This window comes from Gallinula chloropus, assembly GCF_964237585.1.
Source record: "Gallinula chloropus genome assembly, chromosome: 1".
NCBI classification, from domain to species: Eukaryota; Metazoa; Chordata; class Aves; order Gruiformes; family Rallidae; genus Gallinula; species Gallinula chloropus.
Window position 1 is genome coordinate 188,223,801 of NC_140085.1, and position 26,762 is coordinate 188,250,562.

Consider the following 26,762-nt stretch of genomic DNA (forward strand, 5'->3'; position numbering starts at 1 on the left):
CAGAGGTGGTAGTTCTGCCTTCCACAGGCTATAGGGAAAGGAAGGAGCCAGGGAGGATCTGCTCTGCTCCTCGCCTCCAAGGAAAGAGGTTTTAGGAGCACAAGTTAGGATGTGAGAAGCTTAGAGAGACCGCCTCAACATCAAACACAGGATTCAAAGCTGTTTGTTTACATGGTGGGGGGGCAGCATTCCACCGAAACTCCAACCTCCCACATTGAGCAGGAAAGGTGTAGGCTTGGGAAAGCAAAGAGCCCTGCTCAGGGACCTCACACAGCTCTAACACCAGTAGAGCCTTACCACTGGAATCCACCGATGGGCTCTGTAAACCTGTGACGGATCAGGAACGTCGCAACAGCTTCAGCAACCTGAGGGAAAGGGGGAAAAAAGTCAGTTGGAATTTGAAGAGCAGGAAGAAGGGAAGATATCCCATAGTTTTCAAAGCCTGTGGCATTCCCAATGTCAGTTTGTGTCCTCAGGACCCTCCTGCTGCATTGAGTTTGCTCCTCTGAAACTAGGATGGAATGACTGACTTCCACCTTCCCTCTGACACCAACAGCAGTTTGTCAGGGTCTCTCTCAGTAATTCTTAAAGCAACATCTCAGTTCAGAGGGTGAAAAAAGTCCCATGAGATGTCCCAGAGTCACTGAATGACCAGGTTGGAAAAGCCCTTTAAGCTCATCAAGTCCAACCGTTCCTGTCCTGTGCTGACCCAGACCTCTCAGTACCTCATCTCCCCTCTGTTAAACACCCCCAGGGGTGGGGACTCAGCCCCCTCCCTGGGCAGCCTGTTCCACAGCCCCACAACTCTTGCAGGGAAGAACTTTCCCCTCCCATCTGAGCTGACCCTGCCCTGGTGCAGCTTGAGCCCATTTCCCCTTGTCCCATCTCCTGTCCCCTGGCTGAAGAGACCATCGCCCACCTCTCTGTACCCTCCTGGCAGGTCAGTGGAGGCACTGAGAAGGTCTCCCCTCAGCCTCCTCTTCTCCAGGCTCAACACCCCCAGCTCCCTCAGCTGCTCCTCAGAGGATTTGCCCTCCAGCCCCTTCCCCAGCCTGGTTGCCCTTCTCTGGACTTGCTCCACTGGACCTCCATGTCCTTCTTATGGTGAGGAGCCCAGAACTGGACCCAGCACTCGAGGTGCAACCTCACCAGTGCCCAGTCCAGGGGCACAATCCCCTCCCTAGACCTACTGGCCACACTATTTCTGACACAAGCCAGGATGCCATTGGCCTTCCTGGCCACCCAGGCACACCACTGGCTCATGGTCAGTCACAGTCACTCGACACCCCCAAGTCCTTCTCTGCCTGACAGCTGTCTAGCCAAAATGTTGGTGCAAGTTATCCCCATGGAGAATGACCCCAGAGTCATGACACTGCTTAGAACTGGTATTCAAGGGAGTAACAGTGTGAGAACTCAATATATTCAGATTAAAACCCAACTCCCAGTTGCAGATGGGCAAAGCGAGGCACCCAAAGCCTGAGGTGGAGTCTCGCAGTGGTCTGTGTAGAACAAGCTGTCCAACCAGATGTGGTCCCAACCACAGGCTCCACCACATTCTTGCTCCTATGTGGACAGGGGGTTTTCAGGAGTTCCCAGCAGCAGCTCTGCTCTGTCTGTCCCTGAGTGGTTTTGTACTGGGGGAAAAGGTGAATCACCCAGCTTAAGGAAACACAGACCAACCCCAACCGCTGCAGCTTATGGCAAGAGAGAGTGGAGAGCCTCACAGGCAAAAGCAGGGAGGATAAATCCATGCTCCAGGGAGTTAAGAGTTAGTTATATCACTGCCAGCCTGAGAGTTGAATGGAAAACTAGCCAAGCCCCATGGCATGAACCATATTTCCAGCCAATTTAACCCTCTCCCCGATTTAATCCATTAGCAGAACAATCCAAACCACTTGGCAAAGAGCCAGTGAAGATGTCGTGCCAAAAACCACCCCTGAATTACAATCACAGACTCACAGAACTGCAGGGGCTGGAAGGGACCCCCAGAGTCCATCGGGTCCAACCCCCCTGCCAAAGCAGCTCCCTAGGACAGGTCGCACAGGTCGGCGTCCAGATGGGGCTGGAATGTCTCCAGAGAAGGAGACTCCACACCCCCCTGGGCAGCCTGTCCCAGGGCTCTGTCACAATCTCTGGTCCATTGGAAGCAAAGGACCCCTTCAGCATTGAAACTGTGATGATGGATTTGTTTTTGACCCCATGGTGAGGCTCACCTTGTCTGGAGCATCTTCATGGACTGCGTGGCCGCACTGCGGGAGGACCTGCATCTGAAACTTCCCTGTGGACCAAGAAAGTCAATGCTGGAGCTGCTTTTGAAGAGGCCCTGAGGTCCAACAGCAACAGAAAACAGTTCTCACACACACACAAAACACCCTACACCCTTCAAAGTGCTGGGACTTTAGGGAGCCTCCAAAAAAGGATCTTGGATTCTTTATGAAGCTCACGGAATCACAAGGTTGGAAAAGACCATTAAGACCATCGAGTTCAACTGTTCCTGTCCTGTGCTGACCCAGACCTCTCAGTACCTCATCTCTCTGCATGTTAAACACACCCAAGGGTGGGGACTCAGCCCCCTCCCTGGGCAGCCTGTTCCACAGCCCCACAACTCTTGCAGGGAAGAGCTTTTCCCTCCCATCTGAGCTGACCCTGCCCTGGTGCAGCTTGAGCCCATTTCCCCTTGTCCCATCTCCTGTCCCATGGCTGAAGAGACCATCGCCCACCTCTCTGCACCCTCCTGGCAGGTCAGTGGAGGTGCTGAGAAGGTCTCCCCTCAGCCTCCTCTTCTCCATGCTCAACACCTCCAGCTCCCTCACCCACTCCTCAGAGGATTTGCCCTCCAGCCCCTTCCCCAGCCTGGCTGCCCTTCTCTGGACTCGCTCCAGGACCTCCATGTCCTTCTTATGGTGAGGAAAAACCTCTCTCCACGTGTCAGGAAAGGACCAGGGAAGGCACAGGAGTCCCAGGTCAACTGAACAATACACCCAGCACCCAGTTTCAGGGGATGTTTAATTCCTCTTCCCTGGGAGTAACTAGAGCAGGTTCCCAGGAGTTCTAATGACGTCAAACTTCTCGGAGCTTCTCGGTAGGGCTGAGACCATTTTTCAAATGGAAACCGTCACCAAATCTACCTTAATATAATGTTTAATCTGCTCCCACTATGATTTTCCAGTACTGGTTGCTCTGGAAATCAATGAAGCTGAGACAGGGAGAAATGAATAAAACACCCCAAATGAACCCAAACCATTCCTGCAGATGCTGAACCTTGGTCTGATGTCTGCCAGAAACAGCAGGAGACCAAAGTGTTTTGGATGGTCTCAAGTGCTCTGGCCAGGAACATCAGGAACATAATTAGAAAGGGAAAAAAAACCAGATTAGAAGGAAAACCTCTGGTGGAAGAGAAACTTGGCAGCGCCGCCAATGTCAACATTGAACACTGGACTGAAGAAAACCCATGGCAAGAGCCCATCACAACTTCCCATTCAACCTCTCTCAACTCCTCCACCTTTCCAACTACCAGAGACAGTCTGAAAACACTTTGGGATGGATGTCACCCCAAAAGAGTGTTATAGTACGGATGGAGTAAGAAAATGAAATGTTTACCTTGCATCTGTCCAATTGTTAGATCTTTATCCAGCCTGTCCACACCTACAATCAAGCAAAGAGAAGCACTGGAGAAAAGCCAGAGAGGACATGACTAGCTAAGTGGGGCTTTACTCATACTCAAATGGAACATCATCCCTGATACCCACAGGGACTTTCTGTTGTTCCACCTCCAGAGAGTAAAGTGACATGAGAGAATCCCAGCCATGACATACAAACACATCCACCCCTACAACTGGAAAGGGGTATTTCATAGAATCCCAGACTGGTCTGGGTTGGAAGGGACCCCAAGGATCATACAGTTCCAATCCTCCTGCCACAAGCAGGGCCACCAACCTCCAGGCCTGGATCTACACAAGGTTGCCCAGGGCCTCATCCAACCTGGCCTTGAGCACCCCCAGGGATGGGGCACCCACCAGAGCTCTGGGCAGCCTGTTCCAGCAATTTATCCCAGTTCCATTCTTTATTTACTACTGGGGTATGAGGAGGATCTACAGCTGACTCCAGAACATTGATCATTGGGCTTTCAGTTGGAATGTTCCATTCAGGCCCATGTCTGCAGGAAAACATCTCAGTGGTGGCTGAGAAACAAAACACCCGTCCAGCAGTACACAGGACGTCACTGTAGCCATAGTGGAGGCTCTGAGCTAATTCCAGACCCACACAGATCGACCAGACCAGTTTGTAGTACTGCAAGAGGTCCAGAGAAGCCAAGGTCTGCTGAGACAGGTCTGCTCTTCTCAGAGAGACATCACCCCAACTAGCTAAAACCTAAGTGGGACACCACTGAAGTGAACAGCCACAGAAGGTGACCAGGACTGGAAGAGACACGTACCAGCTAAAAGCAACAGCTTTGGGGTGGGACAGCTTAGGAAGAGGTTGGATAATCCCCTGAACCAGCCATCCCAGTACTTCTCTGTTTTCGCCAGTTCAATTCGCCATGTGTATAAATGCTCCTTCTTGGTCTGCAGGGAGGAGAGAGCTCAGTATTAGTGACCAGTGAGACACCCCGAGTATGGATCCCAGAGCATCAGGAGTTGGAAGGGACCTTGAAAGTTCATCTAGTGCAACCCCCTGCCACAGCAGGATCACCCAGACTGAATCACACAGGAACATGTCCAGGATCACGGGGTTTGAATGTCTCCAGAGAAAGAGAGTCCCCAACCTCTCTGGGCAGCCTGGCCCAGGGCTCTGGCACCCTCACAGGGAAAAAGTTCCTCCTGACATTCCCATGGAACTTCATCTGCTCCAGCTGCACCCGCTGCCCCTTGTCCTGTCGCTGCCATCCCTGAGAAGAGCCTGGCTCTGGCCTCCTGACTCTCACCCTTTACATATTGATAGACATTGATGGGTCACCCCTCAGTCTCTTCTTCTTCAGGCTCAAGAGGTCCAGCTCCCTCAGCCTCTCCTCATCAGGAAGGGGTTCCACTCCCTCCATCACCTTGGTGTCCCTGCACTGGGCTCTTCCAAGGAGTTCTGTGCCCTTCTTGAGCTGAGCCAGACACATTTATAGACATTAATGAGGTCACCCCTCAGTCCCCTCTTCTCCTACCTAAAGAGACCCACCAACCCCCACAGCATCCTCGTGGCTGAACTGAGGAAGTGTGGGCTGGATGATGAGGTAGTGAGGTGGGTTGTGAACTGTCTGAAGGACAGGAGTCAAAGGGTTGTGGTCAGTGGGGCAGAGTCTGGCTGGAGGCCTGGATCTAGTGGAGTCCCTCAGGGGTCAGTACTGGGATCTGTACTATTCAATATAGTCACCAAGGTCCTGGGTGAGGGAGCAGAGCCTCCTGAGGACAATCTCCATCAGTAAAGAAAAAGTAGGCATTCAGTATCTCCACCTTCTTAGTATCCTCTGTCACCAGGGCATCCACCTCACTCCCCAGAGGGCCTACCTTGCCTCTAGTGTTACTTTTGTCTACAGTTGTTGCAGTTTTGTGAGGCTGTGCTGCTGAGACTGTTTCTTTAAGCAGCAGTTAGAGTTTTCTGCCAGACTAAACTATAAACAACGAGCAATTCAAGGCCAAAGTTGCGGCCTGAGGGATAGTCAAGTGCCTCTGAGAATCACATATAGGAGAAAACAACCTGGCAGCAGCTGCATTTTGCCACCAGAGAAGGGAGTGAGAAGATGTAACGAGCTGTGCAGACACCAAGGCTGGGAAAGGGCGGGGGAGGAGGCAGCCCAGGTGCCAGAGAGAAAGATGCCCCTGCAGCCCCTGGAGAAACCCATGGAAAGGCCGAGACCCCACCTGCAGCACGTGGAGGAGCTCCACACCGGATGAAGCAGGTGGAGACACAGAGATGACGCTGTGACCCTATGTTGGAACAAGCCCCTGCCAGCACTTGCAGCCATGAGGAGAATCAGAGACACAGAGACAAGTGAGAGAGAGATTTGCACCGAACAGGTTTGGGGGGGAGGCTGGTGACCCTGCAGAGGACTGGGACTGAGGGACATTGTGATTTATGACTGCCTGCCATAGCAGTGACCCACGCCAGGGCAGCTGGTGAATAGATAAAGCCCTGGGGAAATGATTCATGTTGGAGAAGTTCACAGAGGTCTATCTCCTGTGGGTGAGACCCTACGGTGCAGCAGGGGGAGGGTGTGGAATTAATGTGTCCCCTGTCTCCCCACCCCGGCCGAGCAGGAAACCAACTTGCAAGGGACTGACCGAAGCCCCCATCTCTCAGTCCCTGCCCCCCTGTGCTGCAACCAGGGGGAAGAAGGGAGTGAAATCATGACTAGAGTGAAGTCTGCTAAGAAGGGAGCAGGGAGGGAGGTTAGAGGTGTTTTAAGATCTGAAAGAGGAAAACAGCTCATGAAGAAGTAACCGAGAACCCCATTTTTTCCCAGTCCCTGCCCCCCTGTGCTGCAAGCAGGGGGAAGAAGGGAGTAAAATCATGGCTAAAGGGAGTCTGCTTAGAATGGAGGGGTGGGGGGAAGGTGCTACCAAGAACCCCATTTTCCCCAGTCCCTGCCCCCCTGTACTGCGAGCAGGGGGGAAGAAGGGAGCAAAATCCTGACTAAAGTCTGCTAAGAAGGGAGTGGTGGGGGGAAAGTGTTTTAAGATCTGGTTACGTTTCTTTTAAAGATCTGGTCACGCTCCCAAATCCAGTTTTTTCTTCACTGTTCTTTGTGGTTGTAGCGTAGTGTAATAAAGTAGAGTAGTTTCTCTCTTCTTTACTCTGTGCTGAGTCTGTTTTGCCCACGTCATTGATGACAGAATGATCTCTACCTGTCCTTATTTTGACTCCTGAGCCTCTTAATATATATATTTTCTCCCCTGTCCAACTAAGGGGAGTAATAGACTGACTTTGGTGGATGTCTGGCCTCCAGCCAGGGCAAAACCACCACAACAGTGTATCTGAAGAAGCCCTTCACGTGAAAGAGCAACTTCACCACCTCACCTTGTTGGCCTGTCTATACTAAAAAGGACACAGAATCACAGGAAACCTTAGGTTGGAAGGGACCTTTGAAGGCCATCTAGTCCCACCCCCTGCAGTGAGCAGGGACATCTTCACTAGAGCAGGTCGCTCAGAGCTCCAGCAAGCCTGACCTTGAATATCTCCAGGGATGGTGGTGGAGGACCACCTCTCTGAGCAATCTGGGCCAAGGATCCACCACCCTCAGAGGGAAGAACTTCTTCCTAATATCCAACCTAAATCTCCCCTTTTCCAGTTTAAACCATCACTCCTCATCCTATCACTCCATGCCCTCGGGAACAGTTCTTCCCCAGCTTTCCTACAGGCACCTTTCAGGGACTGGAAGGGGCTCTAAGGTCCCCTTGGAGCCTTCTCTTCTCCAGGCTGAACCCAAGGTAAACTGAAAGCATGTGTTTGGTTGCACTTGCTTTTCCTTCCTGAGATGTTCACAGATGTAATGCACACAGGCTGAGAGAGTTGGGCTGGTTCAGCCTGAGGAAGAGAAGGCTCCAGAGAGGACCTGTCTTGGACAGTCCAAGATAGAAGCAGTGGTATGAGGCAAAGAAGAAAAAGACCTAGTCACAGTGTAAAGTTCTTGGAGCTGCTCCATTTTCCACCAGCTACAAGCTCCTTCTCTTGCAAGGGAGCATTATGCAAACATGAGATGCAAACACGGGAGGAAAGTCCCTACCTCTGTGTCATCTTCTTTCTTCCTTTTGTTGACAGAGCCTCCCCCTTCCTCGTCCTCTTCATCCTCCTCCTCTTCTTCAATAATACCCTCCACTATGGCTTTAGGACATTCAGGACTGGCAGCACCTTCACACCTGTGAAAATAAACCCCAAAATGAATTCCTCACCAAACCCAATGAGAAGTAACAAGGTTTCAACCCCAGGTGGTCAGAAAGTGGTGGGAATAAAGTCTCCATGGGTTTAAAAGTAGTTGGGGGTGAAAGATACAGTCACAACAAAGTCATTTCTGAAGAGGCATCCCCAAGGTAGACAAAACAAGGTTCAAACAGGAAAGATGTTTTGAAGAGCTTTAATTAAAAAGGTAATTAAACAAGAAGCCACCTACTGTTTGACTTGGCCAACCATAGACACCCTGGCAGACTCAAGATTTCTTATTTGTCCACTTTTTACACTAAAAAAAAAAGAAGAAAGCAGAAGGACAAAAAGAGTCACCAAGCAGAACCAATAATTACAAAGCTCCAAACCAAAAAGCTCTTTCCCAACTCCCAACTTCCACAAAGTTCCAGTTCTCAGGAAGCATCTGGAGAGGTCTGCTCTACACGCTGACTTTACTTGAATCCCCCTCACTGGGAATTTGGGTGAAATGCTGATGGGTGAAATGCTGATGGAGAAACCAGTGAGATAATATTATAGCTATTTGATTGCAGGGGACGTGGAAAGGTCAGAAATTATGTGGGGATCTGGCATCAGATTTGGGCTCCAAGCAATGAACGTCACCATGGGGTCATTTCTGTTCACACTCAGATGACAAATGTCTAAGTATTTTTTGCTAAATCAGGAATAAATCCTGGTTCTTACACATGGGATGGGCCCTCAAGATTCTCCTGTATTAGTTGGGAAGCTCAGAAGGAAGTTGCAACTTGTAGCACAAAGTTTTCCACTAGTTGAAGCGCCTTCGCCAATGCCAACGCTGCCGGTAAATGAATTAACTCTGAGGCCTCTCTCCCCACGTTAAATAGGCTATGGAATGGGTGACAGTAGTTGTGGAAAGTGGGAAAATGGACAAATTCTATAGAAACACTGTTTTCCTTTGGGTGCTGAGCTACAAAGATGAGCGATTCTAGAGACTACGTAAGCCCGGGTGTTACCTCCACTCGATGGCGTTCTCAAGGGACTTGAAGGTTTTGGGACGACTCCTTAAGAAGTTCTGCATGCTGTTCAACGCGTCCATGGCTGTACCTGAAACCAATTAGTTCAGCTTTAGGGTATCTGATGAAATAATGGCCACATCCCTCTACACAGAACTGGAGATCAGGGAACACCCTCAGCAAATCACAGAATCAGCATGGTTGGAAAAGACTTTCAAGATCTACAAGTCCAACCATCAGCCCTACACCACCACTGTAACCCTGAAACCATCTCTTTAATGTTTATCAGTATCTGAAGGGTGGGACACAGGGGGACATGGCCAGCCTCTTCTCAGTGTCTGTGGGGACAGGACAAGGGGCGATGGCCTCAAGTTGGAGCACAGGGAGTTCCACACCAACCTGGGGAAGAGCTTCTTCCCAGTGGGGGTGAGGGAGCCCCAGGACAGGCTGCCCAGGGGGGTGTGGAGTCTCCTTCTCTGGAGATATTCCAGCCCCGTCTGGACACCGACCTGTGTGACCTGTCCTAGGGAGCTGCTTTGGCAGGGGGGTTGGACCCGATGGACTCTGGAGGTCCCTTCCAACTCCTATGATTCTGGGATTAATTCTGTGAAGCACATTGTCTACTGCTTTTTAAACACCCCCAGGGACAGTGACTCCACCACCTCCCTGGGCAGCTTGTTCCCATGCATCACCGCTCTTTTAGTGAAGAAATTTTTCCCAATGTAAGAGATTATTAGTTCCTAATAAGAGAGAGCTGGAGTTCGTTGGGGCTTTAATGCTGTTAAGGAAAATAGAGCTGAAAACTCCTAAACCTGTGGTCACACCTACACCCACATTAGAGAATTGATGTTTGAGCAGGTAGGACATTCAGACAGGAAGAGAAGGCAGAAAGCTCTCATCAGGACCAGGAATTACTTAAACAGCCACCTTTCTCCCTGCTAACAAGAGAATGTTGTGAAGGAATTAGGAAAACAGCAAGGAAGGGTCACACTTAGAAAGACTTTTGTGAAGGTGGCATCTCTAGGGGGATTGGTATCAGTTTAAAAACTGGGCCAAAATTTCTGTCAAGAACTAAAAAAGATCAAGGTGGAAGACAGAACCTACCTAAGGGTGGAAAGACTTACCTTCCACAACGTCAATCATGCACAGCCCCAGTAAGCTTGGCACCAGATTCGCGACCGCCGTGTGCACCGCGATGGCGCCCCCCATGCTGTGCCCAATCAGCATGATGGGGGGAGGAAGGTCTCCATACAGAGCTTCAACCACGTTTCCTACGTCTCTGCCAAATTGAGATAGAAGGATGGTTGGTATCTCGACCTTGATACGTTTCTGAAGCAGATTTGCACAACGGGAAGAGAAGGTACAGATCCAGGGTAGATGTCCTGCTCCAAATCCCTCTGGATGCTCATTCCACAGGTAGATGAGGCAAATATATTCTCTTACCATCTGGACTCCAATAGGGGAAAGCATTCCAGCATAGAATCAGAGTTACACAATGACCAGGTTGGAAAAGACCTTTAAGCTCATGGAGTCCAACTGTTCCTGTCCTGTGCTGACCCAGATCTCTCAGTACCTCATCACCCCATCTGTTAAACACACCCGGGGTGGGGACTCAGCCCCCTCCCTGGGCAGCCTGTTCCACAGCCCCACAACTCTTCCAGGGAAGAACTTTTCCCTCCCATCTGAGCTGACCCTGCCCTGGTGCAGCTTGAGCCCATTTCCCCTTGTCCCATCTCCTGTCCCCTGGCTGAAGAGACCATCGCCCACCTCTCTGCACCCTCCTGGCAGGTCAGTGGACATCTCTCACCAGACCAGGGAGGGGGCAGCCACCACTTCCCTGGGCACCCTGTGCCAGGGCCTCACCACCCTCAGAGGGAAGAATTTCTTCCCAATATCCAATCTAAATCTCCCCCCTTCCAGTTTAAACCCATCCCCCCTCATCCTGTGTCTCCCTGCCCTTCTAAGAAGTCCCTTCCCACCTTTCCTGTAGCCCCTTCAGGGACTGGAAGGTGCTGTAAGATCTCCCCAGAGCCTTCTCTTCTCCAGGCTGATCCAGCCCAACTCTCTCAGCCTGGCTTCACAGGAGAGGTGCTCCAGCCCTCTGATCATTTCCATGGCCTCCTCTGGACCCGTTCCACCAGTCCCACGTCCTTCTTATGTTGGGGACCCCAGAACAGGACCCAGCACTCCAGGTGGGGTCTCACAAGAGCAGAGCAGAGGGGCAGAATCCCCTTCCTGGACCTGCTGCCCACGCTTCTTTTGATGCAGCCCAGGATGGGGTTGGCCTTCTGGGCTATAAGCAGGCATTGTTGGCTCATGTTGAGCTTCTCACCCACCAGCACCTTCAAGTCCTTCTCTGCAGGGCTGCTCTCTAGCACTTCATCTCCCAGCCTGTATGGATTATGAGGATTTCCCCAACTCGGGTGCAGGACCCTGCACTTGTCCTTGTTGAACCTCCTGAGGTTCCCCTGGGCCCACTTCTCCAGGTCCCCCTGCATGGCATCCTGTCCTTCTGGTACATCAACTACGCAACTCAGTTTGGTGTAATCTGCAAACTTGCTGAGGGTGCACTCAACCTCACCATCGATGTGATTGATGAAGATATTAAATAATAGAGGTCCCAGTACAGACCCCTGAGGGCCACCACTTGTCACAGTTAGCTTTCTTGACTAAAACCCATTTAAATGTCTCATCAGCTGTTTTGCTCTGTCAGAGGAAAACTCTTGAGTGTTTGATGAAAGAAAAGACAACCAGCTACAATTTAAAGTTCCAATTTAAAGTCTCTTCAAGAACAACTTTCAAGCTCATTGCTAAGAGCAGAGAAAGGTTTGAAAACAAAAGACAACTTGTTCTGCCTCCAGTAGTGCTGCTCCAGGTCTGCAAACCCATTCCTAACTGTTTCACAGGTCATGTCCTCAGGACGCTAACGTATCAGGATCTGACAAGCCATAAGCAGAAGCAATAAGGTAGACAATGGGAGTCAGAATCCATTTCACACATGGCCTCCTCACAACAAACCAAGCTGGTTTGGTCAGAGAAAGGTTCCAAAATCCTTCCTGATTCAGCTGTAGTCAGAGCAAGGGGTTTCTTTGTGCTACATGTGGATGTAACATCACGCGCTGAGCAGTGGGTATTTGCTTTTCTTACAGCTTTGTCAAGAGGAGGATTGACCCCGTGATCTCTTGAGGTCCCTTCCAACCCCTACGATTCTGTGATGATTCTGTGATTGTATCCCAAAGCAGGTCCTGGGAGTTTGAATGAGCAAGTCCCTCCACGCTTGATAAGTCTTGGCCTGAGACCCAGGCTTTGGGGGTGAGGATGGTTCAAGATGGACGCGCTCTTCACGCTCGCTCAAGGAGCGGAGGAAGAACCAAAATGGGGATTTTGAGCTAAAACCCCCCAGTCAACTCCGTGTGAGCAGCACATCCCCCTTCTCACTGGAAAGCTCTACAAAGCATTGCAGCGTGCTACAGGTTCACCACCATGAACTGGGGCTATGCCAGGTACCAGTATTGGTTGGGGACTGGGTTGTTGGAGAGCAGCAAAGGGCAGAGGGACCTGGAGGTCCTGGGGGACAGCAGGATGACCATGATCAGCAATGTGCCCTCGTGGCCAAGAAGACTGATAGCACCTGGGGGTGTATGAGAAGGGGGGTGGTTAGTAGGTCAGGGGGAGGTCCTGCTCCCCCTCTGCTCTGCCCTGGTATGACCCCACCTGGAATATTGGGTCCAGTTCTGGGCCCCTCAGCTCAAGGAGGACACGGAACTCCTTGGAAGAGCCCAGAGCAGGGCCACCAAGGTGATGGAGGGAGTGGAACCCCTTCCTGATGAGGAAAGGCTGAGGGAGCTGGGGGTGTTGATCCTGGAGAAGAGGAGACTGAGGGGTGACCTCATCAATGTCTATCAATATGTAAAGGGTGACAGCCAGGAGGTTGGAGCCAGGCTCTTCTCAGGGATGGCAGCGACAGGACAAGGGGCAGCAGGTGCAGCTGGAGCAGAGGAAGTTCCATGGGAATTTCAGGAGGAGCTTTTTTTTCCCCTGTGAGGGTGCCAGAGCCCTTGGCCAGGCTGCCCAGAGAGGCTGGGGAGTCTCCTTCTCTGAAGACATCTGAACCCCTGATCCTGGATGTGTTCCTGTGGGATTCAGTCTGGGTGATCCTGCTGTGGCAGGGGGTTGCACTAGATGACCTCTTGAGGTCCCTCTTCCAACTCCTAACTCTCTGTGAATCTACTTAACAACCGAGGCCACCTTAGAATGACTCCAGTCTGAAACCTGACTCAGCTAGAAGTGGAATAATTTCAAAGCCATTTCAAACTAGCCCAAAAAGGAAAGAAAAGAAGGGACAACCACAAGAATAACATGAAATCAAACTATCTTCCAGCTCCCTTGAAGATCAGTTGTGCACCCTCAAGTTTATAGGTCAATGAAGGAAAGGAAGGGTGGTGGGCAGTGAAACACTTAAGAGAGAGCAGAACTTCCTTACTTTGACATAGTCTCTGCAGACAGATCTTCAGGGTTCCGAACTTTTGTTTCTCCTGAAAGAACAACAAAAAAAAATCCCTCAGGATGGAGAGCAGCTGCTGCACCAAAGTTTTTGGGCACAGTTATTAGGGATGAGGCTACTGCTACTAACATGAATAATTAAAGAAACCCATAATTAATAGGAATGGCTGGTACTTTATCATGTTATAGCTTATGGGGAGGAAATGCTCCCCATAAACGTGCTGTATTTGCAATGGATGGAGCTTGTTTCTAGGGGTAATGACCACTTAGGGGTGAAGAAAGAATGAAGGAGAGGGTTTGGTGCCAGAATGTAGGAAGGAGCAAGTCTACAAGGCCACCAGCACCTTGTGCAAAGGCACAGGGAGTCTCAGCTTCTGGCATGTGATGCTAAGTGGCTGCAGAGCTCTGGATGCACCTCTTCCATCCCTGCTTTTCAATACAAAGTGGGATGCTTTAAGGATGCTTCCTGAGTCATCCCAGGAGGAACTGGTCACATCATCTTTAAAAACCAAGAGCTTGTGATGTACTTATGGGATTTTAAATGGCTTTTACTTACCGTGGCCTCGGAGATCTAAAGCCACAATCCTACACTGGATCCTGTTAATGATGGCAGACTGCAAAGAAGGACAAAGACAACAATGAATTGAAGCTCTGGAAACACAGCAGTGGGATTACAGACACCAAAGTAAAACCTCCCCGACCCTTCCCCCAGCCACACACCTTACAAAATAAATCTCAGCTACATGTGGAGATTACGGAATCACGGGATTGTAGGGGTTGGAAGGGACCTCCAGAGCCCATCGGGTCCAACCCTCCTTCCAAAGCAGCTCCCTAGGACAGGTCGCACAGGTCGGTGTCCAGACGGGGCTGGAATATCTCCAGAGCAGGAGACTCCACACCCCCCTGGGCAGCCTGTCCCAGGGCTCCCTCACCCTCACTGGGAAGAATCACAGAATGGTCTGGGTTGGAAGGGATCCCAAGGATCACAGAGTTCCAACCCCCTGCCACAGGCAGGGACACCAACCTCCAGGCCTGGAGCTACACAAGGTTGCCCAGGGCCCCATCCAACCTGGCCTTGAACACCTCCAGGGACGGGGCACCCACCACCTCTCTGGGCAGCCTGTTCCAGCCCCTCACCACTCTCTCTGTAAAAATCCACCCATCCCAGCAGCTAATGAGCTACAAGTGAGTAGCTATGGGATTTAGTAAGGCCGAGGTTTAAGGCCTGAAGTTCCATCACAGTCCAGCTGGCAAAGAACTTTTCCAACCTGTTTCATCATAAGATGGTTTCTGATTATACCATCAGGATTCCTCAACAGGACTTATGTTGGGAATTTAATTTGGGAGGCGTAGAGACTTTGTCCGCCCCACCGCAATCCCAGGAACATCATCCTTCAGCATCCTTCTCTTGAGGGTGCTAGACAAAGCTCAAAGTGATCCTGGGTTTAAAAGGTCCCAAATAAAAGAAATCACACGGTGTATATGATTTTATTTTACTTGGAAACCTTTTAAAAATGGGATTTCTGGAAAAAAAAATCAATTATATGTTCTGATGGGAAAGGTCTCGGTGTTTGTTTACAGCACCCAAGGTTTGGTTACCACTGATAATTAAAAATACCCAGCTGATGAAGCTTTGCTTAGCTAATGAATAGACTGACAGCAAAATATTTAGAGCACATGACTCAGGTGAGATTTTAAGACCATTTGGTGACTTGATTTCCCTCTGCTGAACAAAGCTGAAGGGTTAGTCGCCTTCCGTGCTCATCTGGCTCTATTTGCATACATCAATGTCTCTGTAAAGTGGGGGTTTACTCACAGTAAATACAGCCCAGGAGAGAGCAGAGTGGCCTCCACCATGTAGCAGGAGTAAGACAGGTCCCTCCAATCCGCTTTTGTAAATTCGAAAAGTGTATGAACAGTTAAGGACACTCTGCAAGAGTTACATCAAGTGAATCTGGAGTCTGCAATACCCAACAGTGATTTGTTTCTAACCTTGGGTCACTCCACCCCCAGGTCTCATTTCCCCCTCCAATCAATAGGCACATGGGATCATAACCTGGATGAAGCTTGACTTTGAGCTTCAGGGAGGTGTTTTCCAGCTGCCCAGGTCTCCTCCTCCTTGTAAATCCACGTATCTTTTGCCTGCACCCTTTTCTCCTCCTGTACAAGAGTGAATCAAACTAAGAGAAGAGAAAAACCGAACCAGGATCAGTGTATTGGAGGATCTACCTACCACTGCCAAGGAAAGATGTCCAGTAAGCCAGTAAACAAGATTTTCAAGGCAATGTAATTACTCTCTGGAATGAACAGAGTCACAGAACCGTAGGGGTTGGAAGGGACCTCCAGAGCCCATCAGGTCCAACCCCCCTGCCAAAGCAGCTCCCTAGGACAGGTCACACAGGTCGGTGTCCAGACGGGGCTGGAATATCTCCAGAGAAGGAGACTCCACACCCCCCTGGGCAGCCTGTCCCAGGGCTCCCTCACCCTCACCGGGAAGAAGTTCCTCCCCAGATTGGTGTCGAACTCCCTGTGCTCCAACTTGAGGCCATCGCCCCTTGTCCTGTCCCCACAGACACTGAGAAGAGGCTCGCCATGTTCCCCTGTGTCCCACCCTTCAGATATTGATACCCACTGATCAGATCCCCTCTCAGGCTGCTTCTCTCCAGGCTGAACAGCCCCAGCTCACTCAGCCTTTCCTCACAGGTGAGATGCTCCAGGCCTTTCATCATCTCCGTGTCCCTCCTCTGGACTATCTCCCGGAGATCCCTGTCTTTTTTATACCAGGGAGCCCATAGCTGGATACAACACTCCACAATACATCATCCTGTTGGTCTCAGCCCATTGGTCCAGTCTGTTCAGGTCCCCCCGAAGAGCCTCCCTGCCCTCAGACAGATCGACCTTTCCTCCCAGCTTAGTGTCATCTGCAAACTTACACAACAAAGCCAACCCCGAAAGGAAGATGAGAAGACATGGAAAAGGTGAAGGAAACCCCAAAAACTCAACGGTAACTTCCTCAGTTGTCAGGAATCTCAGAATCACAGAACTGTAGGGGTTGGAAGGGACCTCCAGAGATCATCAGGTCCAACCCCCCTGCCAAAACAGGTTCTGAATAAGCAAAGTTCAAGCCAAAAGGATATATCCTTGCCGGTTTCATTTTCTACCACAACATCCTCCATCGATTCAAAGTACTGGCTCCAAAGCACAGGTGAAAAGTCACGCTTCCTTCCAGGGCTGCAAGACACAAACACAACAAAAATAAAGGATAAGCAAATGGCATTTTAAAACCCTTTCATGTAGACGAGTGTCCAGTCGGCATCTCCAACACTGCAAGGAATGTGCCAGTGCTCCACAACAGCTTCGGACTAGAAGGAAACAATGAATCAGTGAAACTCCCTCCCAGCTACGGTATTAGTAGGGAAATCCTCCCCCTCATCCCACCCCACAGTTGTTGCTCCAACTGAAGGAGATCACAAAGATGCACAGGAGAAAGTAGTGGAGCAACAGAAGAGTATTCTACTCATGAAGCAAAACCGAGTACCGGAGATTTCGTACTGGGCATTGGTGAGGCTGCAACTTGAGTGCTGGGTCCAGAGAAGGGCAACCAGGCTGGGGAAGGGGCTGGAGGACAAATCCTGTGAGGAGTGGCTGAGGGAGCTGGGGGTGTTGAGCCTGGAGAAGAGGAGGCTGAGGGGAGACCTTCTCAGCGCCTCCACTGACCTGACAGGAGGGTGCAGAGAGGTGGGCGATGGTCTCTTCAGCCAGGGGACAGGAGACGGGACAAGGGGAAATGGGCTCAAGCTGCACCAGGGCAGGGTCAGCTCAGATGGGAGGGAAAAGCTCTACCCTTGAAGAGCTGTGGGGCTGTGGAACAGGCTGCCCAGGGAGGGGGCCGAGTCCCTGGTCCTGGGTGTGTTTAACATACAGAGAGATGAGGTACTGAGAGATCTAGGTCAGCGCAGGACAGGAATGGTTGTACTCCATGGTCTTTTCCACCTTGGTTGTTCTGTGATATTCAGACTGCAGAGACCCAAGCCAAGGGAAGAAGAAGAATGGGACGTGCAGTGATACTGGCCAGTAGAGTCTCCCAAGTTGCCACGACCCACAGATCAGGTGCTTCAAAAGTCAGGGGGAAAAGCCATTAAGTAGCTCTGTAATTCATAGTTGTGCTTGTAGCCTTAGAGGAAACCTCCATGCTGACATGCTGGGGAGGACACTGGTGTCCAGAACACAGGAAGCCAACTTGAATTAATGACTCAGCCCATGAATCATAATTAAAAGGAGAATACATCCTGCTCAGAAGTCACCTTGACATGCATGATTAGAAAGCAGAGTGACAGTGCTGCTGTTTGTCAGGACATCACAGTGTTCCTAGAAATCTGCTCTCATTTTGGGATGAAATCTCATGCAAAGAGAAAGGTCAACCTGTCCTGAAGGCCGAGCAGCTGTTGGAAAAATTAGAGAGACAAACAGTGTGGTGTATATAGGGGATGATGGGCTGGTAAGTAGCCCTGCGGAAAAGGACTTGGGGGGACTCATGGGTGGGAAGCTCAACACAAACCACTAATGTGCATCTGTAGCCCAGAAGGTCAACCACATCCTGGGCTGCATCCCAAGGAGTGTGGCCAGCAGATAGAGAGAGAGGATTCTGACCCTCAGCTCTGCTCTGCTCTGGGGAGACCTCACCTGCAGTGCTGTGTCCAGCTCTGGAGCCCTCAGCACAAGAAGGACAGGGACCTGTTGGAGCAGGTCCAGAGGAGGCCACAAAAATGATCCAAGGGCTGGAGCAGCTCTGCTGTGAAGCCAGGCTGGGAGAGTTGGGCTGGGTCAGCCTGGAGAAGAGAAGGCTCTGGGGGGACCTTAGAGCCCCTTCCAGCACCTGAAAGGTGCCTGTAGGAAGTTGGGGAAGAACTGTTCCCCAGGGCATGGTGTGACAGCATGAGGGGTGATGGGTTAAACTAGAAAAGAGAGATTTAGGTTGGGTATTAGGAAGAAATTCTTCCCTCTGAGGGTGGTGAGGCCCTGGCCCAGAGAAGTGGTGGAGGCCCCATCCCTGGAGACATTCAAGGTCAGTGTGGATGCAGCTCTGAGCGACCTGCTCTAGTGCAGATGTCCCTGCTCACTGCAGGGAGGTGGGACTAGATGACCTTCAAAGGTCCCTTCCAACAATCTACACACTGCAATTCCATGATACTAATGTCAGGTTGCATCCAGCACTTTCAAGAACGCAATTCCCCTAAATTATTGGGTCAACGCAGTGGACCTGTTCTGCAGCCATGGCATAAACCAGGACTCCCAAAGGCTTCCAGCTGACAAACCAGTTTGTTTTTTCACTTCCATCCCAAGGTGCAGCTGTGTCCTCTCCTCGTACCCCCCGCACTAACAAAAGGCTCTGCAATTACAATGTTCCTGATGACTCAGTTGATGCAAAATCCGTTTCTCAGGCTGACAGTCACTCAGGGAGGCTAAAAGAGTAGTGCTTAATTTTGGCAGTGCCATAATTAGGCTAGATTCAAGCCCAGTCTATAGGATGAGTAACGGTGCAGCACCAGTTTAACCATTTGAAGGCTTTCTGCACTTCCAACTCTTCTGAGAGAGGCAATTGGCACAGAATATTAACATCAAGCACCGGAGCATGGGGAGAAGGACCTTCACAGAAGAAAAGTCATCTCTATTGAAGGAAGGTTTTCCTGAAATCTCAGCTTCCTAAAGAAATAGAAAGGAACAGACAATAATTTGTTACTTCAAGAGTCATTGGGACCTGGAACAGGCTGCCCAGGGAGGGGGCTGAGTCCCTGACCATGGGTGTGTTTAACAGACAGGCAGATGAGGTACTGAGAGATCTGGGTCAGCACAGGACAGGAACAGTTGGACTCCATGAACTTACAAGGCTTTTCCAAGCGATTGTGCCCATGTATTCAGCATTGGTGAGGCTTCACCTTGAGTGCTGGGTCCAGTTCTGGGCTCTTCACCATAAGAAGGACATGGAGGTCCTGGAGCAAGTCCAGAGAAGGGCAACCAGGCTGGGGAAGGGGCTGGAGGGCAAATCCTCTGAGGAGCGGCTGAGGGAGCTGGGGGTGTTGAGCCTGGAGAAGAGGAGGCTTAGGGGAGACCTTCTCAGCGCCTCCACTGACCTGCCAGGAGGGTGCAGAGAGGTGGGAGATGGTCTCTTCAGCCAGGGGACAGGAGATGGGACAAGGAGAAATGGGCTCAAGCTGCACCAGGGCAGGGTCAGCTCAGATGGGAGGGAAAAGCTCTTCCCTGGAAGAGTTGTGGGGCTGTCAGGGAGGGGGCTGAATCCCCACCCCTGGGTGTGTTTAACAGATGGGCAGATGAGGTACTGAGAGATCTGGGTCAGCACAGGACAGGAACGGTTGGACTCCATGAGCTTAAAGTTCTTTTCCAACCTGGTCATTGTGTGACCGAAGCTCGAGAAACCTCAGTGCTGCAGTAGATTATTGTTCCTTTTCCTACAGCAATAACACTTGCTCCCCCTCTGCTGCTCCTGATCCAGTTTCAACCACATCGTATGGTCACATTAACACAGGCTCCCTAGATGAAAAAGAGTTAAAAACCAAGTACTAACTTGGTTTACTAACACTTGGAGTACCAACACTTGGAGTACTAACACGCTGTCAGCAGATAGATGAAGATGAAGCAAAGCATAATGTCTTCAGCCATGGACAGATCAGCTCCCCAGCACTGTTGGATGTGAAGTTGAAACCTGTTCTGATGTCCCTGCTTCCAATTCAGGCTGCTCAAAGCACGTAAATAAACCAGGTTTATATACGAGATGCTTAACTCAGCTAAACAAATTAATTAAGTATAATTATTAAAAGTTTGACTATTTCAGTGTAGCCTCAGACTTTTGCTGGCACCATAAGTCACTTCTCATTTTTCTCTGTATAATTAATCCCAGAAATTAAGAGTTTCTGTCCTTTATTCCCTGTTGAGTCTGTTCTGCTCATGATGCTGATTGTGGAATGATCTCTCCCTGCCCTTATCTCCACTCCTGAGCCCCTCAATATCTATTTACCCCCTGTCCAGCTGAGAAGGGCAGTGACAGAGTGGATTTGGTGGGCGTCTGGCCTCCAGCCAGGGTCACACCACTGCACCCACCGAGGAGATTTACACAGCACTGGAGCAGTCAACCAAAAGTACAACATGATTCTGAGGACTCAGGATGCTTCTACGGGGACAGCCAGGGGAATTCTTGATCCATAACTGGATCTCACATCAGAAAGGGGAAGAAAAGCAAAATAAAAGAGATTTCTAGCATTATAGAACCATAAAACGCAAACTTCTTTCCACAAGCATGTCCCTAACATTCAAAAACCCTCTGAAGATGGTGAAGACAGGAAGTGTTACACAAATTACTCTACTGGCTCGCCGCGAGCATGAGTACCACCAGCCTGCAAACATCCACCAGCACACACCATAAAATCCCTTCAGAATCACAGGGTTGGAAAAGACCTTTGAGATCATCAAGTCCAACCAAGATCCATGGAACTGCTCCACTGCAAACTGCTTGTTTCCCTGCGATGGGGAAGTGAAGCACCAAGTACCAGGGGGATGTGTCAGCACCTCTGTAGGTTACTAATTGAAGAGTCGTTACTCTGGGTTATTTTCCTCTCAAACCTTCTGATGAGGCTGGATGGTCAGAAACACCAACGCTGACATGGGAAACACATCCCACAGCACAGCATCCTTGGGCAAGAACGCAGCCAAGGAGAAGCATGTGCCAACCACAGCAGCTCTTCTGGTTTACCACCACGGAGCTCTCACCAGCAGAGCAGCCATCAGGCTGCCCAGGGGTGTGTGGAGTCTCCTTCTCTGGAGATATTCCAGCCCCGTCTGGACACCGACCTGTGCTACCTGTCCTAGGGAGCTGCTTTGGCAGGGGGCTTGGACCTCATGGGCTCTGCAGGTCCCTTCCAACCCCTAGAGTTTCCTGAATCTCCCAATGGTGAGGGAAATTCATTTTTGGACTCATTTAAACATGGAAAGACAATGGCCTTGAGGAAAGAGCTCACAGAAGTTGCCACCAGCGGCAAGATAAGCTGCAGATGGAATTTCATCCTGTTTAAGGCCACCTGAACACCCATGTTACATGGAATCACAGAATAACCAGGTTGGAAAAGACCTTTAAGACCATCAAGTCCAACCATTCCTGTCCTGTGCTGACCCAGACCTCTCTGTACCTCATCTACCCAGCTGTTAAACACACCCAGGGGTGAGAGCCCCCTCCCTGTGCAGCCTGTTCCACAGCCCCACAACTCTTCCAGGAAAGAGCTTTTCCCTCACACCTCAGTAAAACACCTGAGACCATCTCCCACAGCATGCTCGTGGCTAAACTGAGAAAGGGTGGTCTGGAAGGTGGAGTATTGAGGTGGGTTGAGAACTGGGTGGAGGGAAGAAGCCCGTGAACTTTTATCAAGGGGACAATCTGGTTCGAGGTCTGGATCTAGCAGGGTCCATCAAGGTTGGTGCTGGGACCTGTCCTATTCAAAATGTTCACTGATGATCTGGATGAGGGACCAGAGTGCACAGTCAGCAGGTTTGCTGCTGACACAGAGCTGGGAGGGGTGGCTGCCACCCAAAGGGCTGTGCTGCTGTTCAGCAGGACTTGGGACAGGCTAGAGAGCTGGGTGGGGAGAAGTTCAATGAGGTTGGACAAGGGTCTGACATCAGGGGAAGAACAACACCAGGTACCAGTATTGGTTGGAGACTGGGTTGTTGAAGAGCAGCAAAGGGGAGGGGGACCTGGAGGTCCTGGGGGACAGCAGGATGACTAAGACCAGCAAGGTGCCCTCGTGGCCAAGAAGACCGATAGCACCCAGGGGTGTATGAGAAGGGGGGTGGTTAGTAGGTCAAGAGAGGTCCTGCTCCTCCTATGCTCTGCCCTGGTCAGACCCCATCTGGAATATTGGGTCCAGTTCTGGGCCCCTCAGCTCAAGAAGGACACGGAACTCCTTGGAAGAGCCCAGTGCAGGGACACCAAGGTGATGGAGGGAGTGGAACCCCTTCCTGATGAGGAGAGGCTGAGGGACCTGCACCTCTTGAGCCTGGAGAAGAGGAGACTGAGGGATGACCTCATCAATGCCTATCGATATGTAAAGGTGAGAGTCAGGAGGCCAGAGCCAGGCTCTTCTCAGGGATGGCAGCGACAGGACAAGGGGCAGCGGGTGCAGCTGGAGCAGTGGAAGTTCCATGGGAATGTCAGGAGGAACTTTGTCCCTGTGAAGGTGACAGAGCCCTGGGCCAGGCTGCCCAGAGAGGTTGGGGAGTCTCCTTCTCTTGAGACATTCAAACCCCATGATCCTGGATGTGTTCCTGTGTGATTTAGTCTGAATGACCCTGCTCTGGCAGGATGTTGGACTAGATGAGCTTTCAAGGTCCCTTCCAACTCCTAACGCTCGGGGATTCTCTTTGCTTGGCCTCAAAGCTGTGCCATCACTCTCCAAGGCTCACCTTAGAGATAACTCCCACTCAAAGCAATAAGTATTTGATGATGATTCGTTGGCGTTAGTTTATCCATTAACAACATCAATCGCGTCCTCTCCATCCAAACAGGTTACAAAGAAGACTCCATCTGTGGTCTTTGCCCCATTGCAGCCCTTGAATTCACACTTCTGAGAAATCCTACAGACTTGAAAATGTGTTTTCTCCAGGTTTAATATCAACCCCATGTTTCCGTCCTGCTCAAACACAGTCACAGAGTCACAGAACCGTAGGGGTTGGAAGGGACCTCCAGAGCCCATCGGGTCCAACTCTCGTGCCAAAGCAGCTCCCTAGGACAGGTCGCACAGGTCAGAGCAGGGCAGAGCAGAGGGGGAGGATCCCCTCCTTCAACCTGCTGGCCACGCTCCTTTTGATGCCCCCTAGGATCCCATTGGCCTTCTTAGCCACCAGGGCACACTGCTGGCTCATGGCCAACCTGTCATCTACCAAGAGCCCCAGATCCCTGAACCTATGCTTATTGCATAGGGCCGCCAAATTGTTCTGTTTTTCCCCCTCTGCTCTGCCCTGGTCAGGCCCCTCCTGGAGTGTTGTCTCCAGTTCTGGGTTCCCTGGGATAAAAGGGACAGGGATCTGCTGGAGAGAGTCCAGAGGAGGGACATGGAGATGATGAAAAGCCTGGAGCATCTCCCCTGTGAGGAAAGGCTGAGTGAGCTGGGGCTGTTCAGCCTGGAGAGAAGCAGCCTGAGAGGGGATCTGATCAATGGGTATCAATATCTGAAGGGTGGGACACAGGGGGACATGGCCTGCCTCTTCTCAGTGTCTGTGGGGACAGAACAAGTTGGCTCCAAGTTGGAGCACAGGGAGTTCCACACCAATCTGGGGAAGAGCTTCTTCCCGGTGAGGGAGCCCTGGGACAGGCTGCCCAGGGGGGTGTGGAGTCTCCTTCTCTGGAGATATTCCAGCCCTGTCTGGACACCGACCTGTGTGACCTGTCCTAGGGAGCTGCTTTGGCAGGGGGGGTGGACCTGATGAGTTCTGGAGGTCCCTTCCAACCCCTACGGTTCTGTGACTCTGTGATAAACACCCCGAGACCGCAGCTTTCCTGCTCCCCAGTCCTCACAATTGCTTCACTCCACAACTACAACTTCCCTCCCTACATCCCAGCCATAACCCTGCTGCAAGATCACCTTGGTGTCCTTTTAACTGCTTGGAAAACAACCTCCACCCTCAAACTTTTGGAAGTGGAATTATTCCATTCCCCTCAAAGCCAACCCATTTGCAACTCCTTTTCTCCCCCTGACTCATCCCTAAAGAATAAAGCTTTCTTGGAGGATGTTCCTGTCTGGTCAGTCCTTCACAGCTGTCCTCCCCACAGCCTGATGCTGCTCAATCTTCTCTCTCAAGTTTCCAAACCACATTCTTATTCCTGCTTCAAGGATTTGACATCCAGATTGGACTATCCCAGAGGCGATTTCCCATCACCTGAAGCAGGGACTCAAGTCACTCGCAGAGCTCACCCACTACACAGCTCCACACCAGCATCAGTCACTAAGAAAGAAGGTTTAGATGTGCCTCTCTCCCCCAGCCAAACGTTCACACCCTCTGAGGTGCCACCTAGATAAATCATGACACATTAGACCCTCCCTTGAGGCCCAGAGGGCAAAAGAACACTGGGAAAGGGGCTGCTGAAGAGCAATCCCAGTGCTGAGGATGGTCTTCGTGCCATAACACCTTTGCCCAGGGCACCTGCTGAGCAACCCAACCCCAGGGGTGACCTGATGGTCCCTCGCTGTGCAAGGAGACCCACCACGCTGCTGGCCACCTATGTCAGGCTGCCACCTCCCCCATGCCCCCTCCCCCCAAAGATCCCCTCACCTTAAAACAGCAAATAGCACCTGCTTTTCTCTCTTTGCCAGAACAAGCACCCGCCCCGTGAAACACCCCAGGCCTTGGTACCCCCACCAGCACTGATGAACCCACTCCCAAGAATGCACCCCCCCAGCTCCACTCTGGACAGGCCACCCCCTTTGCACAGGGTGCTGTGACCTACCCACTGATGGGTGGCCCCTTCTCCCTTCTGCTGCCACCTTTCAGCAAAGAGGGTCCCTGTTCCTAACCCCCCCAATAATGAGCACCCCGTCTCCAGACACCCCAATAACTAGCTACCCCTCCCTCCAGACCCCTCAATACCAAGGACCACCTCCTTCCAGACCCCCAATAACAAGCATCCCTTCCTCCCAGACCCCCCCAAAACAGCCACTCCCTCCAGAACCTCCACAATAACCCCCCTCCCATACCTCCAGACCCCCCATTAGAGAGGACCCCCCAATAACGAGCAATCTCTCCTTCCAGATCTCCCAATAACAAGGACCACCCCCCTCCCGACCCCTCAATAAGTAGCAACCTTTCCCCCTCAGGCCCCCCCAAAAAGGCCACTCCCCCCAGAACCCCCCAATAACAACCCTCCCCTCCCTCCAGACCCCCCTAATAACAAGAGCCCCCCAATAACTATCTACCTCTCCCCTCCAGACAACCCATGAACGACCACCCCCTCCCTCCATAAGGAGCATCCCTCCCTCCCAGACCCCCTAAAAAACGGCCACTCCCCCCATAACCGGCCAATAACGAGCCCCCCGCGCCTCCAGCTGCCAACGGGACCCCCCAGGCCCACAGCACTGAGCACCCCTCAGCCTCCCCACTGCACCGAGCACCCCTTCAGCCCTCCCGACCCCCACCCCGCGCCCTTCCCCATCCCCCGGCCCCCTCCGCCCTGCCCCCACCTACCCCATGCGCATCTTCGAGCCGGACTGGCCGCCGCCACCGGGCAAAGGAGGCCGCGGCGGCAGGCGGCCCAGGTGCAGCTGCTTCTCCAGCGCGGACATGTCACCGAGCGGAGCGCTGACACCCCGCGAGACACCCCGGCTCCGCCTCAGACACCGGCCCCGCCGAACGCCTCGGCCGCCGCCGCCGCCGCGCACCGCCCCGCCGGAAACGGCCTTCCCTCACAGCGCGGCCCCACGGGAAGCGCCCGCCCGTGGGCGCCGCAGGCACCCGTAGCGTAATCCCCCCGCAGCCTTCTGGGAAACGCAGTCCGAGTCTCCTTAGAGCTGTGCGGCGGCGCGGGGCACGATGGGAGTTGTAGTACCGGAAGCGCGGCTGAGCGCCTCCTCGGGGGTAGGTCCCGGTGCCGCTCCCGCCCAGGCGGCCGTTGCCCGGCGGCGGCGCGGGGTGAGGCGCGGCGGGATGCAGCACAGGAGGGCCAGGGCGCTCGCTCCGGCGGCGAGGGGCTCCCGGAGGAAGGGAGGTGAGCCGAGCCGCTGCCGGGCGGGAAGGAAGGAAGGACGGGTTGCGGGGCGGGATGGGGAGCGGCGGTTGGCAGCGCACGTCGCCTCACGCCGCTCGGTCCCTCGTCCCCACAGGTGCCGCCGACCTCCCCGCTTCCACCAGCCTGCCGCCGCTCGTAGAGGGCCCGCTGCGCTGTTTCCTCCGCTGCACCGTCTCCCGGATCCTCTGGACGGTCCCCAGGCCGCCCTCCGCCTCCTTCATCCGCCTGAGGTGGTGGGGAGAAACCTCCGACGGCACCGTCTTCCAGCCCGCTTCCCGGCCGGGCCAGCCGGCGGGCGGAACCAGCACCCGCTACGCTGTCCGCTGCGGGGCCAGGCAGTTCGCTGCCTACCTGGCAGGTAGAGCCGCCTCGGGTCAGGGCTGGAGCTGCAGGGAGACCCCCAAGGACTGAGGAGTTATTTACCCGCTGAGGAACCCCAGTTCCGCTCTCGCCTGGGGGGAGCCTTGGCTAGTTGGGAGGGGTTTGGTCTCAGCCTGGAATTGCTGGCGTCAGTGTAGCTTGCAGTTGGGTTTAGCACTCGGGTCTGTAACCTGGTGAAGTCTGTAATCCCCACAGCATCAAGATCAGATGAGTTTTTAGTATTATACGTATCATAT

At 52.2% G+C, this 26,762-nt stretch overlaps 1 protein-coding gene across 1 annotated transcript; it reads right to left on the reverse strand.

The window, feature by feature from the left end:
- Window positions 1-67: 67 nt before the first annotated feature.
- Window positions 68-25,796, reverse strand: PPME1 (protein phosphatase methylesterase 1). The gene is made up of 13 exons (XM_084267061.1): window positions 25,605-25,796; window positions 16,499-16,592; window positions 15,178-15,270; window positions 13,918-13,975; window positions 13,342-13,393; window positions 9,983-10,137; window positions 8,859-8,949; window positions 8,096-8,161; window positions 7,712-7,844; window positions 4,436-4,565; window positions 3,601-3,645; window positions 2,214-2,278; window positions 68-365 (listed from the first exon to the last, which is right to left on the reverse strand). The coding sequence occupies exons 1-13, from the start codon at window positions 25,700-25,702 to the stop codon at window positions 294-296; spliced, it is 1,152 nt and encodes a 383-aa protein (XP_084123187.1). The 5' UTR covers window positions 25,703-25,796; the 3' UTR covers window positions 68-293.
- Window positions 25,797-26,762: the final 966 nt, after the last annotated feature.

What these genes read in the sequence shown, in the direction of transcription:
- PPME1 (XM_084267061.1), bottom strand. Translation starts at nt 25,702, where the DNA reads ATGTCCGCGCTGGAGAAGCAGCTGCACCTGGGCCGCCTGCCGCCGCGG. An exon ending in TCTGCAGAGACTATGTCAAA is followed by an intron (nt 10,138 to 13,341) that starts GTAAGGAAGTTC and finishes TCAATTTGGCAG; the next exon opens with AGACGTAGGAAACGTGGTTG. An exon ending in AAAGCTGTTGCTTTTAGCTG is followed by an intron (nt 3,646 to 4,435) that starts GTACGTGTCTCT and finishes GCTTGATTGTAG; the next exon opens with GTGTGGACAGGCTGGATAAA.